Source organism: Trichomonas vaginalis, chromosome III (genome assembly GCF_026262505.1).
Source record: "Trichomonas vaginalis G3 chromosome III, whole genome shotgun sequence".
NCBI classification, from domain to species: domain Eukaryota; phylum Parabasalia; order Trichomonadida; family Trichomonadidae; genus Trichomonas; species Trichomonas vaginalis.
The window spans coordinates 1523975-1546285 of NC_067205.1; the positions used below are offsets into that span (position 1 = coordinate 1523975).

Genomic DNA, 22311 nt, shown 5'->3' on the forward strand with positions numbered 1-22311 from the left:
TCATGAGGTTAGAAAACGTGTTAGAAAACGTGTTAGATCTAACATTCTAACATAAATTATATTTTTACTGAATTCAATAAAAATAAATGGTTCATTTACTCACAATATTTTTTTACAAAACGACCCCAAACTTTTAACTTCTTTTCTGCAGCTTCAAATGCTATCTTAGCGAGTTCATATTCTCTAAATTCTCTCTTTAAATCTTCTTGTTCCCATTGGTCTAGTTCGTATGGAGAATCTCTATAACCATAATATATCTCACGTTCATGTTCTAATTGTTTTTCACACATTTTTCCAACTTCTTCTTCGAACAAAGGTTTAGCATTCTCCACTGTATCTTCGAGTTCTTCTTCATCTAATTTCTCATGAACTTTCTTGTCTATGGAGTCCATAATTTTTCCAACTGCTATGCAATATTTTGGAGAAGCCCACATTGCTATATAGTTTATAAGTCTTGGGTCTACATACGTTCCTCTAACCTGTTTGATTTCATCAGGAATTCCGGCATGAATTTTGTATAAAAAGCAACCGTCTGAATTCCGGCGGTTGCTATATTCTTCACAAAATGCCTTATAATACTCTTCCCAGGACTTATTTTCCAACAACTTTCTAAAGTCTTTCCTAAACTGCTGACACATATTTGTTGCATTAATGTAACTATCCTTGTCTCTACGTAAGACTTCAATACCGTTATAAGTACCTTTTGTGAATGTTTCGCCATTAGATTTGTTCGTGAACGTTTTTGCTTCGACTGACATTTCTGTTCTTACATACAAAATAAAAAATAAATAAAAATAAAACTAACTTTATTTTTTCTGTCTTAAGGAAATTCATGAAATTTGGTCATTTTTCAGCAAAAATAAAGTTTAGGTGAAGTGGTGCGATCTCACCTGTTTTTTCACCTAATTTTTCACAAGCGTTTTACATGAATTGTACGATGTATATTTGAAATCTTAAACAGTTTCGTAGCCTCTATTTCTTCTTTTAGTACATCGAATGTTTTAACTATGCCGAAGGTTTCTTTATACTTCTTCTTGACGTCAGATAATAGGAAATCGTCAGCAGTTGGATAGTTTTTGTTCAGAAATTCTAACATGTCCATTTTATCTTCTGCTGGCTTTTCTGCTTCTTTCTTTAAGTCTGCATAGTCGTTTCTCATACGTTCTATCTCTTTGACGGAGTAGTTATATCTCCTCATTGCTGCTTTACATTTAGAACATTGCGGTTCATTTTTGCGTTATATTCTGAAACCTTACCTGCTAAAACAACTAAAGCGTCAATGGTTTTCTTTAACTCAAACATAGCGGGTCTTATTTGTTTGTTCCATACTTTACCTCTTCTATCTTCATCTCTTATCTGCCATACACATTCAGCAACTAACGAAACAAGGTTGTCGTAGGTCTTAAATTCTTCAGATTTATATATGTCAGAAACATTCTTATATACCATGTCGCAATCTTTGTCCATAACCTTATGGTTGCAATGAAATCCTAGAAACTCATAGTTTACCTTTCGTATGAACTTCTTTATTTCTACTGAGTCAGTTGCTTTGACTTCTATTTCATCGAATTCAGGAATAGTGAGTTTTTGTTGCTGAATTTCAGGTAGTTTAGGCAAATGGTCAATAATGTCCTCCATTTCATAAAGATACTGTTCATTTGTTTCATCTTTCGCACTACAGTCTAAATTACTTGTTAAAAGTTCTTGCTTTATCTTCTGGATTTTTGTTTCGAAAGTATATGAAGAAGGAATGAAGCTTTTCATCTCTACTAACATAGATGTTGGATTCATGACTAACGAGTTTGGTGCTGTAGTTGTTTGTATTGCTGTTGTGCCGATTGTTGACATTTTTATTTTTTTATACAAAATAAAAAAAATAAAAAAAATAAAACTAACTTTATTTTTTATTTCGGGAAAATTCATGAAAATTCAAGAGGTGAAAAAAGAGGTGAAAAAACAGGTGAGATCTCACTTCTTCACCTAAACTTTATTTTTGGGTCCTTTACACTCATTACGATGAAGAAGTCTTGACAAAACATGTACGTTCATGTTTGACAAAACATGAACGATGAAGTCATGACAAAACATATACGAAGAAGTCTTGACACTTTTTCATTAGATAACTGTTATTTTTTGACGAAGTGAACATTGACACTTCGTCAAAAAAATCCCTGAAATCATATCTTACATACAAAATAAAAAAATAAAATGACACTTTTTCATTAGATAACTGTTATTTTTTGACGAAGTGAACATTGACACTTCGTCAAAAAAATCCCTGAAATCATATCTTTTATACAAAATAAATAAAATAAAACTAACTTTATTTTTTCTATCTTAAGGAAATTCATGACAAATTCAAGAGGTGAAAAAGAGGTGAAAAAACAGGTGAGATCGCACCACTTCACCTAAACATTATTTTTGTCTGATTTACGCTCATTACGATGAAGAAGTCTTGACAAAGCATGTACGTTCATGTTTGACAAAACATTTACGAAGAAGTCTTGACAAAACATGTACGATGAAGTCATGACAAAACATATACGAAGAAGTCTTGACAAAACATTTACGATGAAATCATGAAAATTCAAGAGGGTAGAAAAGAGGTTAGATCTAACATGTTAACATAAATTATATTTTTGGTCCGGGAACAACTTTCTCTCAATTGGAGCTGTAGCATACTCTTTGCGTAAACGGTTCAGACCTTCTTCGAACTCTTGGTCTCTCTTCGATTTGGATTGAGATTGGAATTGCTGGGGTGGAGCTTGCTGGAACATCCAAGGGTTGGGGAAGTAAGGCATAGGCAGAGGAGGGTAGTTCGGGAAGCCTTGTGGTGGGTAGTAACCTTGAGGTGGAAATTGGTAGTAAATCGGAGGTACTTGCTGGAACTGAGGTGCAGGGGCTGGTGCTTTAGGTTCCTCTGGTTTGGGAATGGACTGGGTTGGTGGTACGTCGGACATTGTTCTGAAACAGTACAAATATTGTTCTGAAACAGTACAAATATTGTTCTGAAACAGTACAAATATTGTTCTGAAACAGTACAAATATTGTTCTGAAACAGTACAAATATTGTTCTGAAACAGTACAAATATTGTTCTGAAACAGTACAAATATTGTTCTGAAACAGTACAAGTATTGTTCTGAAAAAGTACAAGTATTGTTCTGAAAAAGTACAAGTATTGTTCTGAAACAGAAAATTTTTCTCACAAATTGAGAGCTTTTCCGGGAAATTTGTTCTGAAACAGGACAAGTATTGTTCTGAAAAAGTACAAGTATTGTTCTGAAACAGTACAAGACTAGTTCTGAAACAGGACAAGTATTGTTCTGAAAAAGTACAAGACTAGTTCTGAAACAGAACAATGGACAACATCGAGCCATTAGATGAGGCAATTTACCTTATAGAGATAAATGAAGTTGTTAAGCAGTACTTGGGCAAGGACAAAGCCAACAAGTCCCTCGGCTGCTGGTTGTCTGGAAGGTCTACACTTCAGCTCGAGACTTCGACTGGAATTCCAATTCAAATACCAGAAAACACTCCTTTCGACGACATAAAGCAAGCAAAGAAAGAAGCTCTTCTCAAGTTCTTTGCCAAGCGTCCTTGGATAAAAATACCAAACAAGGAGAACCCCCTACCCCATATGAAATTGGCAATTCAGTCTCTCCTTCACTTCTCGGGTCAACCATTCTACATAACCTGTGAAGGCGACATCCAACCAGTTCAGTAAACATCTCATTTTAACTCACTTTTTTATGTTTTTTGTGAAAGTGTCAAAAATAAATTGTTTTCATGAGTTTTCTACGATGTTAGAAAAGAGGTGAGAAAACGTGTTAGATCTAACATGCTAACATAAACATTATTTTTCAATACTTTTTCAGCACTTTTCCGTAGTTATATATGAAAGACAATTCGAGATAAAAGTCATAGTACAATGGAATAATATGTTGCACACCATTTGTTGTGAACCAAACTTGAAAGTCAGAGAAACTGTTACTAGGTGGTTCGTAGAATTTAGAAGCAAAGTCATAAAAGTCCTTACCAATACATAGAAAACTATTGTTGCTTGAACTGAAACTTGCATGACACATAACATTTTGAGGGTCAAACACGTTTCTATAAACTGTCAAATCTGCTGGTGGAAGTATAAATTGAAATGGACCATCTGGTGGTAATGGTTCGTTCTGGTTTAGTAACCGAAGAAATTGTGCCCAAGAACGTTTGTCTACTTTCCAAAATAAAAACTCTGTATCTCTTGGAGGGTTAATTTCAATCTTTTGAAATGAAACGGTGGAGTTCATCTTGTCATATTCTAGTTTCAGATAGTATGTTCCATTTAGTAAAGAGTCGTATTTTTCTTGAAATTCCCAATAATATTTGTTCATTTGAGTTTGAAAGTCATTTAGAGTTTTCTCAAGACTTTCGTCTGAACGAACTGTAAAGATTCTCATTTCGTCAAATTTGTCTATTAGACCATCAGAACCTTTATACTGCCCATGAAAATATACTGCGAACATAAATGCGTTTAGTTCTATTTGAAAACAAAACTCTTCTAAATCCTATTGCCTTTGCATCTGAAGGACTTTGAAGCCAACGAATTGGATAGTCAAACCTGTATATTCGGGATGAAATTTCTTCATCTGAAATAGTCCTACCAGCATTTGTAAAGATATAGTCTAACGGTTTTGTATCTGCTACTTTTGTTCTTTGTTTTTCAACCTGAAGCATTTAATATATGTAAAAATATATTGTTTTAAAATGGTATGCCATTTCATATTTCTCATCTAACAAACAAGTTTCCCAACTCTGCTTTTATTCTAGCAGACTCTGCTTTTATTCTAGCAGATTTTCTATCCATTCTATATGGGGCATTTTTATAAAAAATAAAAAAAATATTTTTTTCTTTACTTAACATAACCGCCTGCTGCCATAAGTCTTTGACGCCAACCCATACCAGCTAATGAAGGTTGACTTGGTTTAGTTTCCAAACTAAACTTTGGTTTTGGTTTATCTTCAGTTTTGGTTTTTCTTCTTCTATCGGTTTTTCGTCACTTTTCGGTTTCTCTGACTTTACTTCACTTGCAGGAACAGTTGTGTCGTCAACATCTTCATAAATATCATATGCCATTTGTTTTTGTTTTCCTTTCAACTTTTTGTGTTTGTTGTAAAGTTTAGAATATTTCGACTCTAAGTCAATGAGATGTTCTATAATGAACTGTTGGTCAGTGAAGTAAACTTTTCCATCTGTTTCTCGAAAGCTCCTTCAGACTTCAAATATTTTATATTTGTGAGAGTCTGTTTCTTTTTTGAGATACTTGCCGTTTCATTTTTATGAAAAGTGACTTTGTAGTTAGGGTTTGTATTTCCAGACCTGGCACTTTCTATTATTGAATTTTCTCTTCATCTGTAAGTTCTTTGACAGGTTTTGACAATGGTTCTGAACTTTTTGTTTGTGGTGTCAAATCTACCGTTTCAACTTCTTCGGTCATTTCATCTCAGTAAAAAATTTTAGTTTGGTTTGTTTTCAACTGGTTGTTTAGGTTTTTTTAAGTCGGTCCTAAAACTTCCTGAGGTATAGGAAGAACTTGACAAACACGTTGTGTAACTGCTGGAAGCCGACAAATCCATCTTGAACCATTTGTCTCAATGCTGTATTGTCATTTCATCTCAGTAAAAAACTTTACATTCCCCACGTTTGAGGCGGTTGAGGTTGGTTATTGTTTACCCATTGTTGTGCATGGTTATATCCTCTGTTAAAGAATCTTTCACCTTGGTCCATATAGTGTCCTGCTTGGTTATAGTAGTCATTTGCTTTGTTATAATAGTTTCCTGCTTGTCTTCCTACATTGTCCATCCATCCTTGAACTTTTCCTCTTGTTTCAGGATTTGGAATAAGATTTGTTGCATCTCGTGCTACATCCCAACCTTTCTGTACAGTTTGTATAATAGGTTGTGCTTTCTCTTTAAGTATACCTAATGTACTCAAAATCTTCCTTCCAACTCCAAATAACACCTCTGGCTATTGTTCCCCACTGCGGGCAAAATCTGGATGCAACTCCTGCTAATGCGCCAAATAAACCCATTTCTTATAGGATAAAAAATGACGAATCCAAACAAGGACCCCTATGTTTCTAAAGCGACAAAGAAAGCACTCATGGTAAAAATCTTTAGTTTCAACACCAAATGCTTGGTTTATGGATATCTTGGAAAACATTCCGAGAGTTAGAACAGATGGACCACCATACTGGTTAATATTTGTTTGGTCAAAAACACAAGATACTGTGAAGCCATACCATTACAGTCCAAAGCTATTTTAGATATCTTAGCAGCTTTGACAATATTCGTTGACAAATACCATCCAACAAAAACTGACATCTGACTGTGAAAGTTCTTTCAAATCAGATGATGTAAAAAACTATCTGCGTTCAAAAAATGTAAACCAATATTTCATTGTCGACCAAAACCATTCTGCTCTTGGTGTCATTGACGGTTGTATAAAAATGTTAAGAGACTTAAACCAACCACAAGGTGGTGAAGCAAATGAAATGTCATATGACGACAAATATAGACACTTCTCCATGGCAAAGATGAGACAAGTTTTAAATATTTACAATAGCCGTAAACAAAAAGGTTTGGGAACCACTCCCCGAAGAAATGAAAAAATAACCCTGACTTAGAGAAAGACTATATATTTAATAATTTAGTCAAAAGAGACAAACAAGAAAGAATGCCGGGCTTCAAACTTCAGAAAGGTGACAAAGTAAAAATAGAAATACCTAAACGCGACCCATATGAAAATACTATTGACTATGACAACAATGGGAACCCGACAGGTACTCACATTCGTGTTCGTAAAAATAGAAGAAAGTATACAAGAGAATATTATGAAGTTTTAGGCAAACATGGCAAAATGTACAGACTGCAAGCAGAAGATAAAAACTACTATTGTCAGACCTCGTTTCAAGCTTGTCAAAGTTCAAGGTGGTATACTTTCAAAGACAGTTCCTAACAAATATAAGACAACTCCTGACGAATATGCTAAAGAAGTTGAAAATGACGACTATTCTATAATAATATGCGTTAAACTGTCATGTAAGGTGGCATGTAGTCTTTACTTTGTCCCGTTGTTTGCGTATATCCTGAAACGCGATGTGTATGGTTTCCTCCTCCTCAGTGTTACTCAGAAACAATTTATAGCAACTGAACGTTGTCTTTAACATTCATATCCTTTACCTTTTGTCATTGCTGACCAATCCCAATATCTATGCTTATGCCAACCTGCTTGAGATGTACTTAAATCTATGTAGTGACTGTGTGCAGGTAAATTTTCACCTGAAATCGTTTTACTTCCACCTGTTTCCTTTGAAGAGTTTGCACAATACAAAAACCTGTCGACTATTTGAGTCCAAGTTCCAAACCAAGTACTACTTCTGGTCTGGTAGAGTTCATTGACGTATAATAGAGCCTATAGGATATAATGTTTGAAGTATTTCTGTCTTTAATGTTTGAAGCTCTGTTTTGTCTGCTTTCTTGTCATATAAATCTTGAGCAGTGAATTTAGTATTATATCATCCTTCATGACATAAACATCTTTACATCTAATGTTTCTCATCGTCGTTATGTCGTCATCCGATGTTAAACCTTGTGGAAAGTTAGGAGGTTTACAATATAATACATCCCCACCAGTTACGTCAACCGTTCCTTCAATACTTTCTATAGCAACAGTTGTAAAACTTGTATGTGTATGAGTCTTATTTGCTTTCTTCTCTAACTCATCGTTAACATAAGTTTTATCTGCTTTAAGGTCTAAACATCCTGAAACCCATCCTGTATCGGCTTTAGTTTTTAAAAATCTTCGATGTCCGTTCATGGTACCAGTCAACCCTTTCTATAATTTCTTTATCTTTTTCATCCACATATTCCTTATCTGCTTTCTTCTCTAACGCACTAGCCACACAATCCTTATCCGCTTTCTTTTCAAGGCTAACGTTTAAGTCTGTTATTTCAGATATAGAATGTGTATGAGTCTTTTTAGAATATTCGTTTTCAGCTCTTGTCACTTCACTTGACATTTTATTGTCAACATATGTTTTGTCTGCTAGTTCAGGATGAGTATGTTCTTTTGTTGCATAAGCATTGTTAGCTCTTTCTTCTTCTTTTGCTATTGCATCGTCTACATATTCTTTGTCAGCTTTGTTGTCAACATCTGCTTTCAAAAAAGTTCATTTATAGGTTTCTCGTTTAAAGTTCCTTTTGTTGGATTTATACAGACAGTATTGTTCTTCTTGTCTTGAAATAGAAACTCATCTGTCATTGGGTTTAATGTCAGTTTTAAGTTTCCTTCTTTCAATGACTCAGATATCTTAGAATAGTTTGAAAAGTTTGTTGTGTTCTTATTTAGAGCTTGCATAATGAGTTGTCGGTTGTTGTATTCTCTTATGGAAGCAATATCTTTCGACATTTTTATTCTAGATAAAATATGCTTTCAATAGAAAAAGAAAATTCAAGAGTTGCTACAACTAAACCATTAGATGAACTTTTTACTAATGTCGGTCAAAAGTTTGAGACAGAGACCGTAAAGCATGAAGGCTATCGTTTTGACTACCCATTAAGATGGCTAAGAGACCCATCTGTCACAAAAGCTATTGGCTTTCGTAGAATGAAGTTCATTTCAGAAGCCATACATGGTTTCCCATTTACGGTCGGTTTTGAAGTTCGATACTATAACAAAGAAAAACGTATGTATGAGAAATTTGAACAGGGAAAACTTTTACAAGTTAGTTTGCTTGTAAACTTAGAAACAACTCTTCAAGCTTTTCAAAAAAATAAACGATATCTATCTCGAATATGCAAAACAGTATAACATTGACGAAGGAGAATACCATCTCGATATTATTTATGACAGGAAAAATGCAACTGTTAAAATCAATAGAATAGAAGACCTTGGAGAAAACGTTTATATTTCTACAAAATATAACAACTTGGCATGGTATAGATTTATGAGGATGTTAAATCAGCCTGCAGCATATCCAGTACACCCAGACTTTTATGAAGTCGAAAACCCTAATGGAACATATGAAAATATTTTCGACCCAGATGCTATTATTGTTCATGCTTCATTTTCTGGTGCGCAAAACTCTTTCTTATGTCTGATGAATGATTTTTACGAAAAACCTACAAAGTTATACGAACCACCAAGTGGAAGTATTTCAGACTTTCAAAGTATGGTTTACTACAGATGGAAGAAAAAGAATAATTCCATTATACCATGCGTTTTACTTAGAACTTAGTTTCATATACAACTACTATCGAACGGTAAAAATATAATTTTTTAATACGGTTGAGGTGTTGGATTTGGTTGCCAACTAGACTGTGGTGCAGGTTCAGGCTGTTGTATAACAGGAGCTTGTTCTTCTGGTTCAGGGTCTTTAGGTATAATACCAACGAACTGACCTACTCTTTTACCAATATTTTTGACACCGTTCCAAATTCCTCTTCCTACGGTTTTTATTCCATTCCATATACCTCTTCCAACATTTCGAAAGAAGTTTCCTATCTTACTGAAGAAACCCATTTTACTATATGTAAAAATCTAATGTCCGCCTAGTCTCTTACGTTTCCTGTTGAGTTCCATAGCATTCTTTAACTGGAGCTCATACATTCTGTTTCTCCTCTGGTAGAAAACATATTCTGGGTCAACTCCTGTGTTCGCGTCATCTGCATAAAGTTGTTTATATCCCACTTCAGGTTTGTATAAAACTCTTTCCATCTCATATTTGCATACCATGGTGGCAAACCTAACGCAGCGTCATTTGACATGGCAGTTTGCATTTGTACATCTGTTGGCACTTGACCATAGTTTGCCATTGCAGTTGTATTCTAACTTCATTTGGAATATTCTCTGGGTTTGGTTGTCCAGGTTGCTGTGCATTCGCTAAGTTCTGTGCGTCCATTTAATATTAGATAAAAATATCTCTTACGAGTACATATACTGAACATTTGCAGGCATTGGTTCATCTTCATATTCTCTATATCTTTCTGCCACGTCAAATAAATAAATGACACAATGGAAAAAACCTAAAACAAGTAGTCCTATTTCAAACCACATTTACTTACTAATAAAATTTTCTTTGTTATGACACTTTCTCCGGTTTATAGGACCTCTCTCATATATCTATCTTGTCATATCTAAACTCATAGTCATGTATGTCCTCTAACTCATTTCATGACACTTTCCAAACCACTTTTATCGGATGTAAAGTAAAAGCATGGATGGTTATGTAAAACGTCTAAAGTTTCTAAAGAGTCTCTCAAAGTCAGTCTACTTGGTATTGAAAATCCCATGTGTTATAGAACGGCGGGTCCACTATAAAGAAAACATTTTCCTTGTCTTTATATTTTTCATACAAATCTGTCCAATGACATCTCACAACTCTATACCCTCAATATATTTTTCTATGTCCTCTTTGAAAACATTTGTATAGTTAAATATAAAACTTTTGACATATAGTGTTTCAATGTCATGAACTCTTATAGAACCACTATATAATATGTCTAGCAGATATACTATCCCAGTCTATATATTCTGCTTTTTTCAAAACCTCTCTCACAATATTTTTCTTATCTAATGGTATACGTTCCATCTTACCTATAGGTATCTTTTCTTTTAATCTTTCAATATATGTTGTGTCTGGTATATGTTTGAGACGGTCCATATAGTTGTCGAAGTCATTGCATATAATCTTTGAGTCTGGGAATATTGTATGGCACAAATGGGATATATAGAAACTTTCCACCGAACAAATCTACAAATGTTAGACCATTCGGTAGTTTCTTAAGTTCTCTCAATATAATATCTTTACATTTACTCTTATTTCCAAAGAGACGGTAACGGAGGTTTTGTAAATTCATTTATATATATAATAATAAAAATGTTTTTACCCGAAAAGTGACAGAAAAGTGACAAAGTATGAAAACATATATAATTTGTGAAAAGCGACACATTATATAATGTTTTCGACCCAGAAGAAGGCTTCTTCCCAGAAGCAATGGAGGAAGAAGAAGAGTCCTCCGAATTCACACCAGAAGACTAACAATTTTCCGAATAAAAACTTCATTTATACTAAACATCTTCGGGGCTAGAGGGCACGAAGTGCCTGGAAGCCCCACTACCTTTTTTTTTTTTTAATATGATATTTGATAAAATTTTTTTATCAAAACATACTGATAATAGGTTGACATGTTAATAATGATATTTTGCCTTGTAAATATATTTGGTCGGCAAAATAACCTAAATACTCTTATTTTGAGTTCACTTCCACCATTTCGTCTTATGATAAAAATAAGCCCATGTGGTTATTTACAATACTGCGATGGTAGAGTTTAAGAGTTGTGCTTCAATGTAGAGACAGTCCTTATGGTCTGGAGGTAGCAAAACAGGTGCTTTATGGTCATGAGTGGAGAACATGTCTATCCAAAACTCACGATTGAAGCCAGTTAATTTATAGTATTTAGGGTTAGGAAGTGGTGAAGTTCTTGTATGACCAATGAACTCATTTTCAACTCCCTTACTTAAGTTTGAATATAATATAGCTTGCTTTCTATCCCAAATACCTGGAAATCTAATTTCGGAAAATTCATTTTTCCTCGGAAGCATTGCATCATAATTGAAAACATTCTTGAAATCATCACTTGGTTCAGAGATTTGAAATCTTATACGTAATGGATTTTTTTTTCTTTTTAGCTACTTCATTGAATGGTGAGAATACAATGAATTGACAGTCATGTGTGTTCCATCTTCATTTCATTAAATTCATAATGAAAGTCTATAAGTTGTGGCTGACTACCTTTTCTTTCAGTTGTGCAAGAAACTCACGTAAAGGCTGTAAATTTGTACTTCAATGTTGAACTTTTTCTCGAACATCTCATTAAATGAAATCATACATTGTTGCAATGTTGTATCGTCTTTAAAGTATTTGTATATGTGAATGTTTTGGGCGCTTAAAGACTGTTCGTCATTTTCTATCTCGACTTGAAGTATAAAGTCAACCTTTCTGAAAGCAACTGTTATATACATAGATGTTATGCCAATGTACTTCTCTTCATTTATGTTCACAATCCAGTCTGTTGGAAACTTAAACGTTACTCTGTTCCCCTTTATTTTGACGTCAGGGTTTTCACTACTGAACGCAACAGATAAAGGTATTTGTCTATACATTTAATTCGGATAAAAATAAACCATTTACTCTTTCTTTGCTTCAGCTTCTTTAGCTTTTGCTTCAGCTTCTTCTCTAGCTTTCTTCGCCAGCAAACGTGGGTTCTTTTGTCTTCCAGCAGCTAATGCAGCAAGTTGTTTTTCACTAAGTTTTCTCTTTGGTCTCTCTGGCTTTTGTTCTTGTTTTTTTGTTCCTTCAGTTTGGATAAAATTTGCTCGCGAATTTCTTTCTTCAATGCTTCAACATCTATGACCCCTTGGGTCTTGTCCGTAGGGCTTGTCTGAGTCATTTGACTGCAGATAAAAAAAAAAATTAAAACTTTAACCGATGTAAAATGAGCTTGTCAAAATCAGAGCGAGAGTCTATTATATTAAATGACGCAAGAGGAATACAACATCCTTTCTATTACGTAAGTCAGAGTAAAGATGGTAAAATATACGTAAGAAAAAGAAAGGTTCCATTAGCGAATGCAGAAAGCGACAACATTAAGGTGTATGGCAAGGGTGAAAGTCCACGAAGCCCATATAAAACCTTCTGTTCAAACTGAGCCACCAATAGAACCAGAAGAAAAGAAGCCAGATGTACTTTCAATAACGAACCAAGAGGCTTATTGCAAAGTTCGTGAATTTCATTGAAAAACAAACCGAGTCAAAGAACCCTGACCCACCAGTGAAAGAAGTTGAGACAAAAGAGAATGTACAGTTCATTGAAAAGTTAAGAAACAACTTCCACCACGAATGCCAAGAAGAAGAGTGAGAATAATGAAGTAAATAGATATTTTTATCTGAAGTAAATACATGCAGAACGAACAGTTAAACGAATTTACTCCAGCAGAGCATATTCATCAGATTCGCTCATATTTCGATATCATAGACAATGCAGTTCAAATTGGTGACACTAATAGAAATATTCTGACGCAAAGATTCCATCACAACCTGGAACTGCTAAAGATAACACATGGGTAAATTCAATCTCTCACCTCCTGGTGAAAATATGTTGGACCTTTACAATACATTCATTACGTATAAAATTGAAGGTCAATTTATTGTAGATAAAGAAATTGGTTCAGGTTCCAATAAAACAAACACCAGGATTTTGGATTGGTTTCGATGACGCTTTCTATGAGTTGCTGGATATCAAATCCTTGCAAAATGGTCGTATCGTATATTCTCAAAGACAACGCAAGAAGAGAAGCATATATAACTTCAAACTCACAAACTACCGAACAAATAAAGAAAGTAGATGTTTTCTCAAAGACTCGACATGAAGATGTATGGAGTCATTCGGGAACATGCAGAACAGGACAAATTGTTAGTGGTCCAATTACAGCAGGAAAATCATTTGATTTTAAGCTTCGTTTAAGAATTCCTGTTAGAAGATTCCTTCCATTAGAAACTATTCGATTTATTCCAGCTTTTGCAGGAAACATTCAGCTTAAAGTAAAGTTCAGTAGCGACGCCTTACAATGCACATCTATATCTGTAAATGATATCATTGCTTTCAATCCAACTCTTAAAGTTGCATTTGCTTCAGATTCAAATCCACCGACAAATAAATTTGTTCCATGGAATGAACCATTCACTATGATAACGAAGGCAGTAGAAGCTAGTGGAACAGTTACTATTACAACTGTAACCCAGCAACTATTTCGAACAAAGATGGATTTTAATGAATGTTTCATTCATCCAAAGTCATTCTCTTTAGACCCTAACATTTTATACAGAACTTGTAGAACATTATACAAACGAGGCTTTATGTTTTCCTGTTAAAGTTATGGATTGGATTCCTATGGACGGTTCATTCTCAAAGAATACAGATAGTTCAAGTGCAATATTTACAGCAGCTTATACGCCTATTAATGTTAAAAGTATTTGGGCACTATTTAGAAAGAAAGACAACTATTATGTTAATTTTGAGAACCCTAAGTTTAAATATCTTCAGCTTTCCATGGGAGCTTATGGAAATATGCCTGCAGAACCTGAAAAATCATATGGACCTGTATTTTATGAAATGGTTGCGAACGCTTGCAATACAAACAATGATATGATAGGATTTAATGAAGATGTTATGAGGTCATTGGTGGATGATGGTAGTGTGGAACATAAATGGGATAGCTATGACAACACACATTTCTTATGTGGTTTTCCAACAGAAGTGGACTTTTGCTTCCAGCAAGGTCAAACATCTACTGCTCCAATAACATACAAATTGTCTGTTAAAGGACCTATTGAACTAGCAACTGAAAACGTACCAAAGCCACTTATTGGATTTATGAGGGATTGTTGCTTTGCCATTCAGGTGCGTGCTAATGGAATCCCAATAATAAGATTAGATGACTATAACTTAGCTACGGACGACAGTGAGGAATAAAGGATGAACGTTTATTTTTTAAAGCTTATAAATGAGTTCTTCATCAAGCTCTCGTGAACCTTCACCATCTATGAAACAAACTTTACCAAACGATTATGGAGCACCTATTGAATATTTCTTACGAGCTGCACAATGGCAAAGAGCAGTCTCACCAAGGTTAGGTGTTCCACCAGCTCCTGTCAAAAATAGCATTTGGTCAAGTCCTTATATAAGATATGGTCTCCCACTAGTTTTGCTAGCTACAGCAGGAGCAGTTATGATGTTGAAAAGAAATAAAGCAAATGTTGTAAATAATACTGAAGTAGCTGAAGTTAACAAACTCCAACACCTTCGCAAAACCAACGCCTTCACAAGCAAAACCTTCAATGACTCCTGAACCTATGGAAGTACAAACTCCTGTTCAAAAGTCAACTCCTAAACCGACTCCAACATTTAAACCAGAACCTACTCCTCAAATAAATCGTAAAACTCCTGCGTTTCCTTACTGAAAAAATAACGTTATTTTTTATTTAATATTAAAATTTTTATTTAGAGTAAAATGACAAATAAAGTCACTGAAGCAATGAAACAAAAGTTTTTGGTAGAATACATTAAATCAGGAACTATTCCAGAAGGTTTTTACATTCATACTATGAAGGATGGTAGAGTTCAGTTTAGAAAGATAAAGCAACCATTAGATAGAGAAGGAATTTTGAGAAAGATTAAACTTCATGAGGACAACATTGCCGAACTTAAGAAGAAGTTAGAAGAGTTGGAGAAAGGAAGAGAGTTATAAAGCAATGAATTCAACAGGGTGAAAAAACAGGTGAGAAAACGGGTGAGATCTCACCACTTCACCTAAATTTATTTTTGTGCTATGTTTTCATACGTGTGAGGGTGGTGAAATCATTAATTTTTATTGTATTTTATTTTTTACTGAAAATTTTTATTTGGATGTAAATGACAGAACAAAAGCAACTCATTCGAATTCCACAGTATAACAAACATACATTTAAACATTTATTCTTCCTTCCTGAGCATAACATGTTCTTTCAAATACATCCGAGACCAGTTGACTTTTCATTGACTGTGTATAAAGATAGAAATAGTTATATCATTAAACCATATGATGACGAAGGTAAGTTATGTAAATTGTACGTTAAGAAGTTAGAGAAAGTTTATGGCTTCAAGTATGACTACAATAGGGTTAACACTGATGATGAAGATATTGAGGAAAATTTATGAGAACATTAGTGAAGTCGTTAGTGAGAACGATAGTGAGAACGTTTATTTTTTACATTAGTGAGGTGAAGTGGTTGGTGGCTTTGTAAATATTTAAGGTTAAGTTAGTGTTGTCGTTTGTGTTGCAAAATATACGTTAACGGTTTTGTAAAGTGTCAAATTCACAAGTATTGGGTAAGGAGGCGCGCAGTGCCTCCGTACCCATGACTTGTATACTAACTTTTCTTACAGTATCTTACGTTTAAATCACCAATTCTAACCACTTTGGTGTCATTGTCAATCTTTCTAACTGTTTCAAACTCAATGTTTGACATTACTGTCTATACATACAAGATAAAAATTTTTCTTAGAAAAAAATTAGCGTTATTTTTCTAACTAATGAAATTCATGAAATTTGGTCATTTTTCAGACAAAAATAATGTTTAGGGTAGAAGGGTAGATCTACCCTCATTTCTACCCTCATTTCTACCCCAGTTATTTTATAAACGTTTCACATGGTAAACGTTATGAATTCGTGAGACTCTAAACAGTTTTGTAGCTTCTATTTCTTCGCTGAGGATATCAAAAATTTTAACAATGCCGAAAGTTTCTTTATACTTCTTCTTGACGTCAGACAGAAGGAAATCTTCTGCTGTTGGATAGTTTTTATTAAGAAATGTCAACATATCCATTTTATCTTCTGCTGGCTTTTCTGCTTCTTTCTTTAAGTCTGCATAGTCGTTTCGCATTCTTTCTATCTCTTTGACTGAGTAGTTATATTTCCTCATTGCTGCTTTACATTTAGAACATTGCGGGTTCATTTTTGCGTTATATTCTGAAACCTTACCTGCTAAAACAACCAAGGCGTCAATGGTTTTCTTTAAATCTGAAGCAGTTGGTTTTATCTGTTCATGCCATACCTTACCTCTTCTATCTTTATCTCTTATCTGCCAAACACATTTTGCAACTAATGAAACAAAGTTGTCGTATGTCTTAAACTCCCCAGATTTATATATGTCAGAGATGTTCTTATATACCATGTCGCAATCTTTGTCCATAACTTTATGGTTGCAATGATATCCTAGAAACTCATAGTTTACTTTACGTATGAACTTCTTTATTTCTACTAAGTCAGTTGGTTTCACTTCTATTTCATCGAATTCAGGAATAGTTAGTTTTTGCTGCTGAATTTCAGGCAATTTGGGTAAATGGTCGATGAGGTCCTCCATTTCATATAGATACTGTTCATTTGTTTCATCCTGTGCGGTACAGTCTAAATTACTTGTTAAAAGTTCTTGCTTTATCTTCTGGATTTCTGTTTCAAAAGTATATGAAGAAGGAATAAAGCTTTTCATCTCTACCAACATTGACGTAGGATTCATGACTAGCGAGTTTGGTGCTGTTGTTTGAATTGTTGTTGTGCCGATTGTTGAAATCATATCTTTTATACAAAATAAAAAGTTAGAAAAAAATAAAACTAACTTTATTTTTTCTGTCTTAAGGAAATTCATGAAAATTCGTGAGGGTAGAAATGAGGGTAGAAATGAGGTTAGATCTAACCATCTACCCTAAAAATTATTTTTTGGTCATTTATGACAAAAATAAATGGTTCATTTACTCACAATATTTTTGTACAAAACGACCCCAAACTTTTAACTTCTTTTCTGCAGTTTCTAATGCTATCTTAGCGAGTTCAGATTCTCTAAATTCTCTCTTTAAATCTTCTTGTTCCCATTGGTCTAGTTCGTATGGAGAATCTCTATAACCATAACATATCTCACGTTCATGTTCTAATTGTTTTTCGCGCATTTTTCTAACTTCTTGTTCGAACAAAGGTTTAGCATTCTCTACTGTATCTTCAAGTTCTTCTTCATCTAATTTCTCATGAACTTTCTTGTCTATGGAGTCCATAATATCTTTGACATAAAATGCATACTTTACAGAGCACCATTCAGCAACAAAATGAACGAGGTCAGGATGTATGTAAATACCTTTGAATTCATTTATAACACCCTTAGTAAGCTCATAAAATGCTTGTTTTGAGGTCGAGCCACTTTTGGCTCGACCGTATTCTTTCAACCAAAACTCAAGAATTTCCTGCATTTTAGCACTATTGAGAAATCTGTTTAAATGGTTTAACTTTCCTGCTTCTCTTGCCATCTTTGTTGCATTAATGTAACCATCCTTGTCTCTACGTAAGACTTCAATACCGTTATAAGTGCCTTTTGTGAATGTTTCGCCATTAGATTTGTTCGTGAATGTTTTTGCTTCGACTGACATTTCTGTTCTTACATACAAAATAAAAAGTTAGAAAAAAATAAAACTAACTTTATTTTTTCTGTCTTAAGGAAATTCATGAAAATTCGTGAGGGTAGAAATGAGGTTAGATCTAACCATCTACCCTAAACATTATTTTTGTTCATGGGCTATGCCCCGCCGCTTTGCGTCTTAATGTTAAAATAAATGGTACCATTAATGATATCATGACTGTTCTCATTCATGTCTGATTTACATCTAATGAAAAAGTTTAGAAGAATTTTCTTATTCTTTCTGGCTTATTTTTGTCTTTCCAGTACTCCCGCTCTAATGGTCCCAGATGTGTTGACTTTGACTCTCTCAAGTTCTTAGATGGTATAACATCTTCAACGCCTCCTTCATATTTACTTTATAATGTCATCGTTTATGTTATAGCAAGTATTTCAATAACCACTCGCTTTGCTTCGTCAATGGTTTCAGCAAGTTTGCCATTACTACTTTCGACTAATTTATGTCGAGGGTAAAACGCAATAGAGTCGGCAGCTTTTATAAGATATCCATTACCTTGCGTAGAGTCTACGATATAATAGTTTCTACTTAACCTTAAACGTTCTTTGTCAACGGTTTGTTGTCAAGAACTACACGAACTTTTGTACCAGGAATGAGGGTAAATGCGTTGAATTTCTGATATTTTGTGTTTGCTTCGTTTCTTTTGTATATACTTTTCTTGTTGTTGTGTCATTGAATTTGGTGTATGTCCTGTTGTAGAATGTGTTGAGGATTATATACTTCGAGAAATGTTTCATTGTTTTTCGGTAAAGTCTCGCTCTTGGTTTAAATCTCTGAGCGTTCTTATGAAGCGGTTTATGATGCCGAGTATGTTATGTTATGGTCTTCAGTAGTGTAGTGAGTTATGTTATGCTTAATGAGAAATTCTGTGATTTCATTGTGAGGTATGCCTGTCTTGGTCTGATGTTAAAGTACTTGGGCTATGTTCTGCTACAAACTTTTGTAAAACTCTTAAACTTCACGAGTTCCTTTATTTTTCATTGGATATGCATATGCTTTACGAGTGTTAACATTAATGAAGATGAGGAATGGTTTATGTCCTCCTTTTCTGCTTTGAATGAGAGTGTCAAATTGGTATGCGTCAGGAGTGTTGGAGTAAATTGGTAAAAAGTAGTCGTAAGGGTTTATTTTTGTTTGATGTACAACATTTTTGTCAAAGAACCTTTTCACTTCAGCTCTGTTAGTAAATCCCCAACTCTTTGCAGCTTCATTGAACTTCTTAAATGACCTCCATGGATGTTGTTCGAATACTTCTTTCAAGCTCATTTATGTAAAGTTAAAGATTTTATTCTAGGCTCAAGCGCGTTCATTGAACTCTATACCATGCGAATACAGTCATAAATGGTGGCATATAATCTGCACCCGAGCCTGTTGGATTTGTTGTGAAAGTGTGTGAATGATTTCCTGTGGTTCCACAGAAAATACCTGCGCTTGAATCTACTGGGTCACTTGAAATATCATATCTATGCATTCCCTGTCTATCCGAACCTGCTGCAAGATTTGTATAACCTCTTTTTGTTATTGAATGTGAATGACTACCTGTTGTGTTTGTAGTTCCTGTATGAGTGTGCGGTGGAAGGTTTACTTCTTTAATTTTCTTCGAACCACCGGCTTGTTTTGAATTATTAGTACAATATAAGAATTTATCTACAATCTGCTGCCACGTACCAAAACCTAAAACACTTGCCGGATTTGTTGAGTTCATTGACGTATAAATAGAGCCTATAGGATATAATGTTTGAAGTATTTCAGTCTTTAATGTTTGAAGCTCTGTTTTGTCAGCTTTAAGGTCTAAACATCCTGAAACCCATTTTGTATCAGCTTTAACTTTAAAAGTCTCAAATGTCCATTCATGATACCATTCAACCTTTTCTTTAATTTCATTAGCTTTTTCATCAACATAAGTTTTATCTGCTTTCTTATCATATAAATCTTGAGCAGTGAATTTAACATTATTTTCATCATCCATGACATAAACATTTTTACAGCTAATTTCTTTCTTCGTTGTTATGTTTTCATTCGATGTTAAACCTTGTGGAAAGTTAGGAGGTTTATAATATAATGCATCCCCACCAGTTCCGCCAACCGTTCCTTCAATACTTTCTATAGCAACAGTTGAGAAGGAGTTATGTGTATGTTCTTTATCTGCTTTTTTATCTAACATTGCTGGTAGTTCATGTGTTTCAAAGTTTCTGACATGACTTTCAATGTTCATACATTTACTATTTAAGGAGTTTAGTGTATCTTTTACGCTTGTACTTGGATTCTCTAAAGGTGCACTTGAACCAAGGGTATAGTTCAATATTATGTCGTCTGCTCTAACAGTAGTGAAGGATTCATGTGTATGGTTCTTGTCAGCTTTACTATTTAATGTAGCTTGAAGTTCATTTATATCGGAGATATTGTGTTTATGTGATTTCAAAACTTTGTTCGTTGCGTCAAGTTCATCTTTGTCAGCTTTACTTTTAATAGCATCTTCAAACGTTATTTTTGCCTTAACTCTCAAAGTAAATCTTGGTTCAACTAATACACCGTTAACAAAGAAGTATGAAGCATATATTTCATCGTTATAACTAAATGCTTCTGGTGCTTTACCCGTGTCATACTGTACAGTACAGCTTATGTCATAACCTTCAGCACGAATGTATTTATATCTTCTTTCATTGGGGTCTTCCGTCTTCACTTTTTCTTCAGTTCGTGTTAAATATCCATGGTAGTCCGTTATAATCTGTTCATCTGAACTTATATAATGAACATGGTTTTTATCTGCTTTTTCGGCTAATTTCTCATTAACATCATTCACTTCTAATTCAACTCTTCCGCCAGAACTCTTATTATCATTAATCTTTTTCATTAATTCGGTAATTACGTCATAAAGACTATATTCTGTTTTCGGTTTTGTAAATAATGAGTCAAAATTTCTTTTCATCATTACATCGCTGACATTAATGATATCACCAATTCCTTTTTCATTTATTCTCTTCATTAATTCTGCAATAATGACGAATATATAATCTGTTAATTTATTCTCTTCATCGAGGGTTATAGAATGTTTTGAAATTGAATCATTAACTCCTCTAAATAAATCAATAACTTCAGGATACACGTTTTTAATGTCTCGAATAACCCGACCAGTATCCTGTTGTTCATGTTCTTCGTTCCCGTCGTTACGTGGTTTTATATCTCTAACCATCATCAACGCAGCCATAACCGGAGGGTTTGTTGCTATCTGTTCGAAAATCTGTCCGTTATGTACGGTATATCTAAATAATTTCTTTGTGTTTGTTAAAACATTTGAAACAAGTCTTTTAAAACCATCTACAAAATTTCCTGTTTCACCTAATGTTCTTGCAGCATTTACAAGCTCACCCATATAGATCCGTATTTTTCCCAAGTGAGCGGGGTATCTCCAATCCCAGCCCTATCGTCCTCCCAGTGTCAGTTTTCAATATAAAATCCAAATTTTTTTTGAAAATAAAAATTTCGAGAAATTTTTCTGATTTTTTTTCTTTGATTTCAATAATTCAAAATAAATTTGGGAGTAAAAAGACACTATTTAATGAAATTCATATGAGTGAATGTGGATAAATACTCTCAAAACATACAATTTATCTATTTTTTCTTTATATTATCAACTAATTAGTGATAATTTTTTTTGAATCAGATTTTTTTTCATTAAAAACATAATATATAACACAACAATGATGCACACATACGTATCTACACATCAAAATATAAAGCTTGTTTTGGTCTGGGCATCCCAACCCAAAATTCTTTAAAAATTGAATAAAATTGAATACTTGGGGCTGGGATGCCCATCCCAAAACCGAATTGAATTTTTTGAATTAAAGAATATATTTATGTATTTATAATATACATGTGATGTCTATAAAAAATACTAAATTCTAAAAAAAAATCAATTTATTCAAAACGTATACTAAGTGATCACTTCATTAGTAGGATCAGCAATCCTACTAAATGGTGAGAACGCCACTAACTAAAAAAGGAGTCCTTGGAGCTCTTGATCTCTTGTCAGTAGAGTTCATAATGAGGCATGGCATCTACTGATTAGAGATCAGAGCAATCCTACCTTACCTTCAGGAGCTACAAAGCTCCTAATCGTTACGAGAGGGAGTCTTGGAGCTCCTGAAGCTCATCAGCAGAGGCTATTTACCATTTGGGCCTCTTCTGATGAAAGATGCGAAA

The 22311-nt window shown here is 34.1% G+C and overlaps 11 protein-coding genes and 4 pseudogenes across 15 annotated transcripts, besides 4 other annotated features; 4 read left to right on the plus strand and 11 right to left on the minus strand.

Annotated features, from left to right (window-relative positions):
- Positions 1-11181: part of a mobile genetic element that runs on past the window's edge.
- On the minus strand, positions 96-392 carry TVAGG3_0620800 (uncharacterized protein; the record flags this gene model as incomplete). The annotated part of the gene is made up of 1 exon (XM_051240349.1): positions 96-392. One exon carries the CDS (start codon positions 390-392, stop codon positions 96-98), a length of 297 nt encoding a protein of 98 aa, XP_051086936.1.
- On the minus strand, positions 1095-1848 carry TVAGG3_0620810 (annotated as a pseudogene). Its single transcript has one exon. A coding segment is annotated over exon 1 (754 nt).
- TVAGG3_0620820 (uncharacterized protein) lies at positions 2622-2960 on the minus strand (the record flags this gene model as incomplete). Its single annotated transcript, XM_051240350.1, has 1 exon — positions 2622-2960. The coding sequence occupies one exon, from the start codon at positions 2958-2960 to the stop codon at positions 2622-2624; it is 339 nt and encodes a 112-aa protein (XP_051086937.1).
- On the plus strand, positions 3360-3725 carry TVAGG3_0620830 (uncharacterized protein; the record flags this gene model as incomplete). Its single annotated transcript, XM_051240351.1, has 1 exon — positions 3360-3725. The coding sequence occupies one exon, from the start codon at positions 3360-3362 to the stop codon at positions 3723-3725; it is 366 nt and encodes a 121-aa protein (XP_051086938.1).
- TVAGG3_0620840 (uncharacterized protein) lies at positions 3862-4512 on the minus strand (the record flags this gene model as incomplete). The annotated part of the gene is made up of 1 exon (XM_051240352.1): positions 3862-4512. The coding sequence occupies one exon, from the start codon at positions 4510-4512 to the stop codon at positions 3862-3864; it is 651 nt and encodes a 216-aa protein (XP_051086939.1).
- Positions 7218-8456, minus strand: TVAGG3_0620850 (annotated as a pseudogene). Its single transcript has one exon. A coding segment is annotated over exon 1 (1239 nt).
- On the plus strand, positions 8475-9258 carry TVAGG3_0620860 (annotated as a pseudogene). Its single transcript has one exon. A coding segment is annotated over exon 1 (784 nt).
- Positions 9327-9569, minus strand: TVAGG3_0620870 (serine threonine-protein phosphatase family; the record flags this gene model as incomplete). Its single annotated transcript, XM_051240353.1, has 1 exon — positions 9327-9569. One exon carries the CDS (start codon positions 9567-9569, stop codon positions 9327-9329), a length of 243 nt encoding a protein of 80 aa, XP_051086940.1.
- Positions 9588-9814, minus strand: TVAGG3_0620880 (annotated as a pseudogene). The gene has a single exon. A coding segment is annotated over exon 1 (227 nt).
- A 176-nt stretch (positions 11182-11357) lies between the features above and the next one.
- Positions 11358-16022: a mobile genetic element.
- TVAGG3_0620900 (uncharacterized protein) lies at positions 14158-14580 on the plus strand (the record flags this gene model as incomplete). The annotated part of the gene is made up of 1 exon (XM_051240354.1): positions 14158-14580. One exon carries the CDS (start codon positions 14158-14160, stop codon positions 14578-14580), a length of 423 nt encoding a protein of 140 aa, XP_051086941.1.
- Positions 15119-15355, plus strand: TVAGG3_0620910 (uncharacterized protein; the record flags this gene model as incomplete). Its single annotated transcript, XM_051240355.1, has 1 exon — positions 15119-15355. The coding sequence occupies one exon, from the start codon at positions 15119-15121 to the stop codon at positions 15353-15355; it is 237 nt and encodes a 78-aa protein (XP_051086942.1).
- A 261-nt stretch (positions 16023-16283) lies between the features above and the next one.
- Positions 16284-22311: part of a mobile genetic element that runs on past the window's edge.
- On the minus strand, positions 17395-17691 carry TVAGG3_0620930 (uncharacterized protein; the record flags this gene model as incomplete). The annotated part of the gene is made up of 1 exon (XM_051240356.1): positions 17395-17691. One exon carries the CDS (start codon positions 17689-17691, stop codon positions 17395-17397), a length of 297 nt encoding a protein of 98 aa, XP_051086943.1.
- On the minus strand, positions 17704-18060 carry TVAGG3_0620940 (KilA, N-terminal/APSES-type HTH, DNA-binding family; the record flags this gene model as incomplete). Its single annotated transcript, XM_051240357.1, has 1 exon — positions 17704-18060. A coding segment is annotated over one exon (357 nt), but the record flags the coding sequence as incomplete, so codon positions are not given.
- On the minus strand, positions 19412-20959 carry TVAGG3_0620950 (keratin-associated protein family; the record flags this gene model as incomplete). The annotated part of the gene is made up of 1 exon (XM_051240358.1): positions 19412-20959. One exon carries the CDS (start codon positions 20957-20959, stop codon positions 19412-19414), a length of 1548 nt encoding a protein of 515 aa, XP_051086945.1.
- Positions 20985-21477, minus strand: TVAGG3_0620960 (uncharacterized protein; the record flags this gene model as incomplete). Its single annotated transcript, XM_051240359.1, has 1 exon — positions 20985-21477. A coding segment is annotated over one exon (493 nt), but the record flags the coding sequence as incomplete, so codon positions are not given.
- Positions 21478-22311: part of a mobile genetic element that runs on past the window's edge.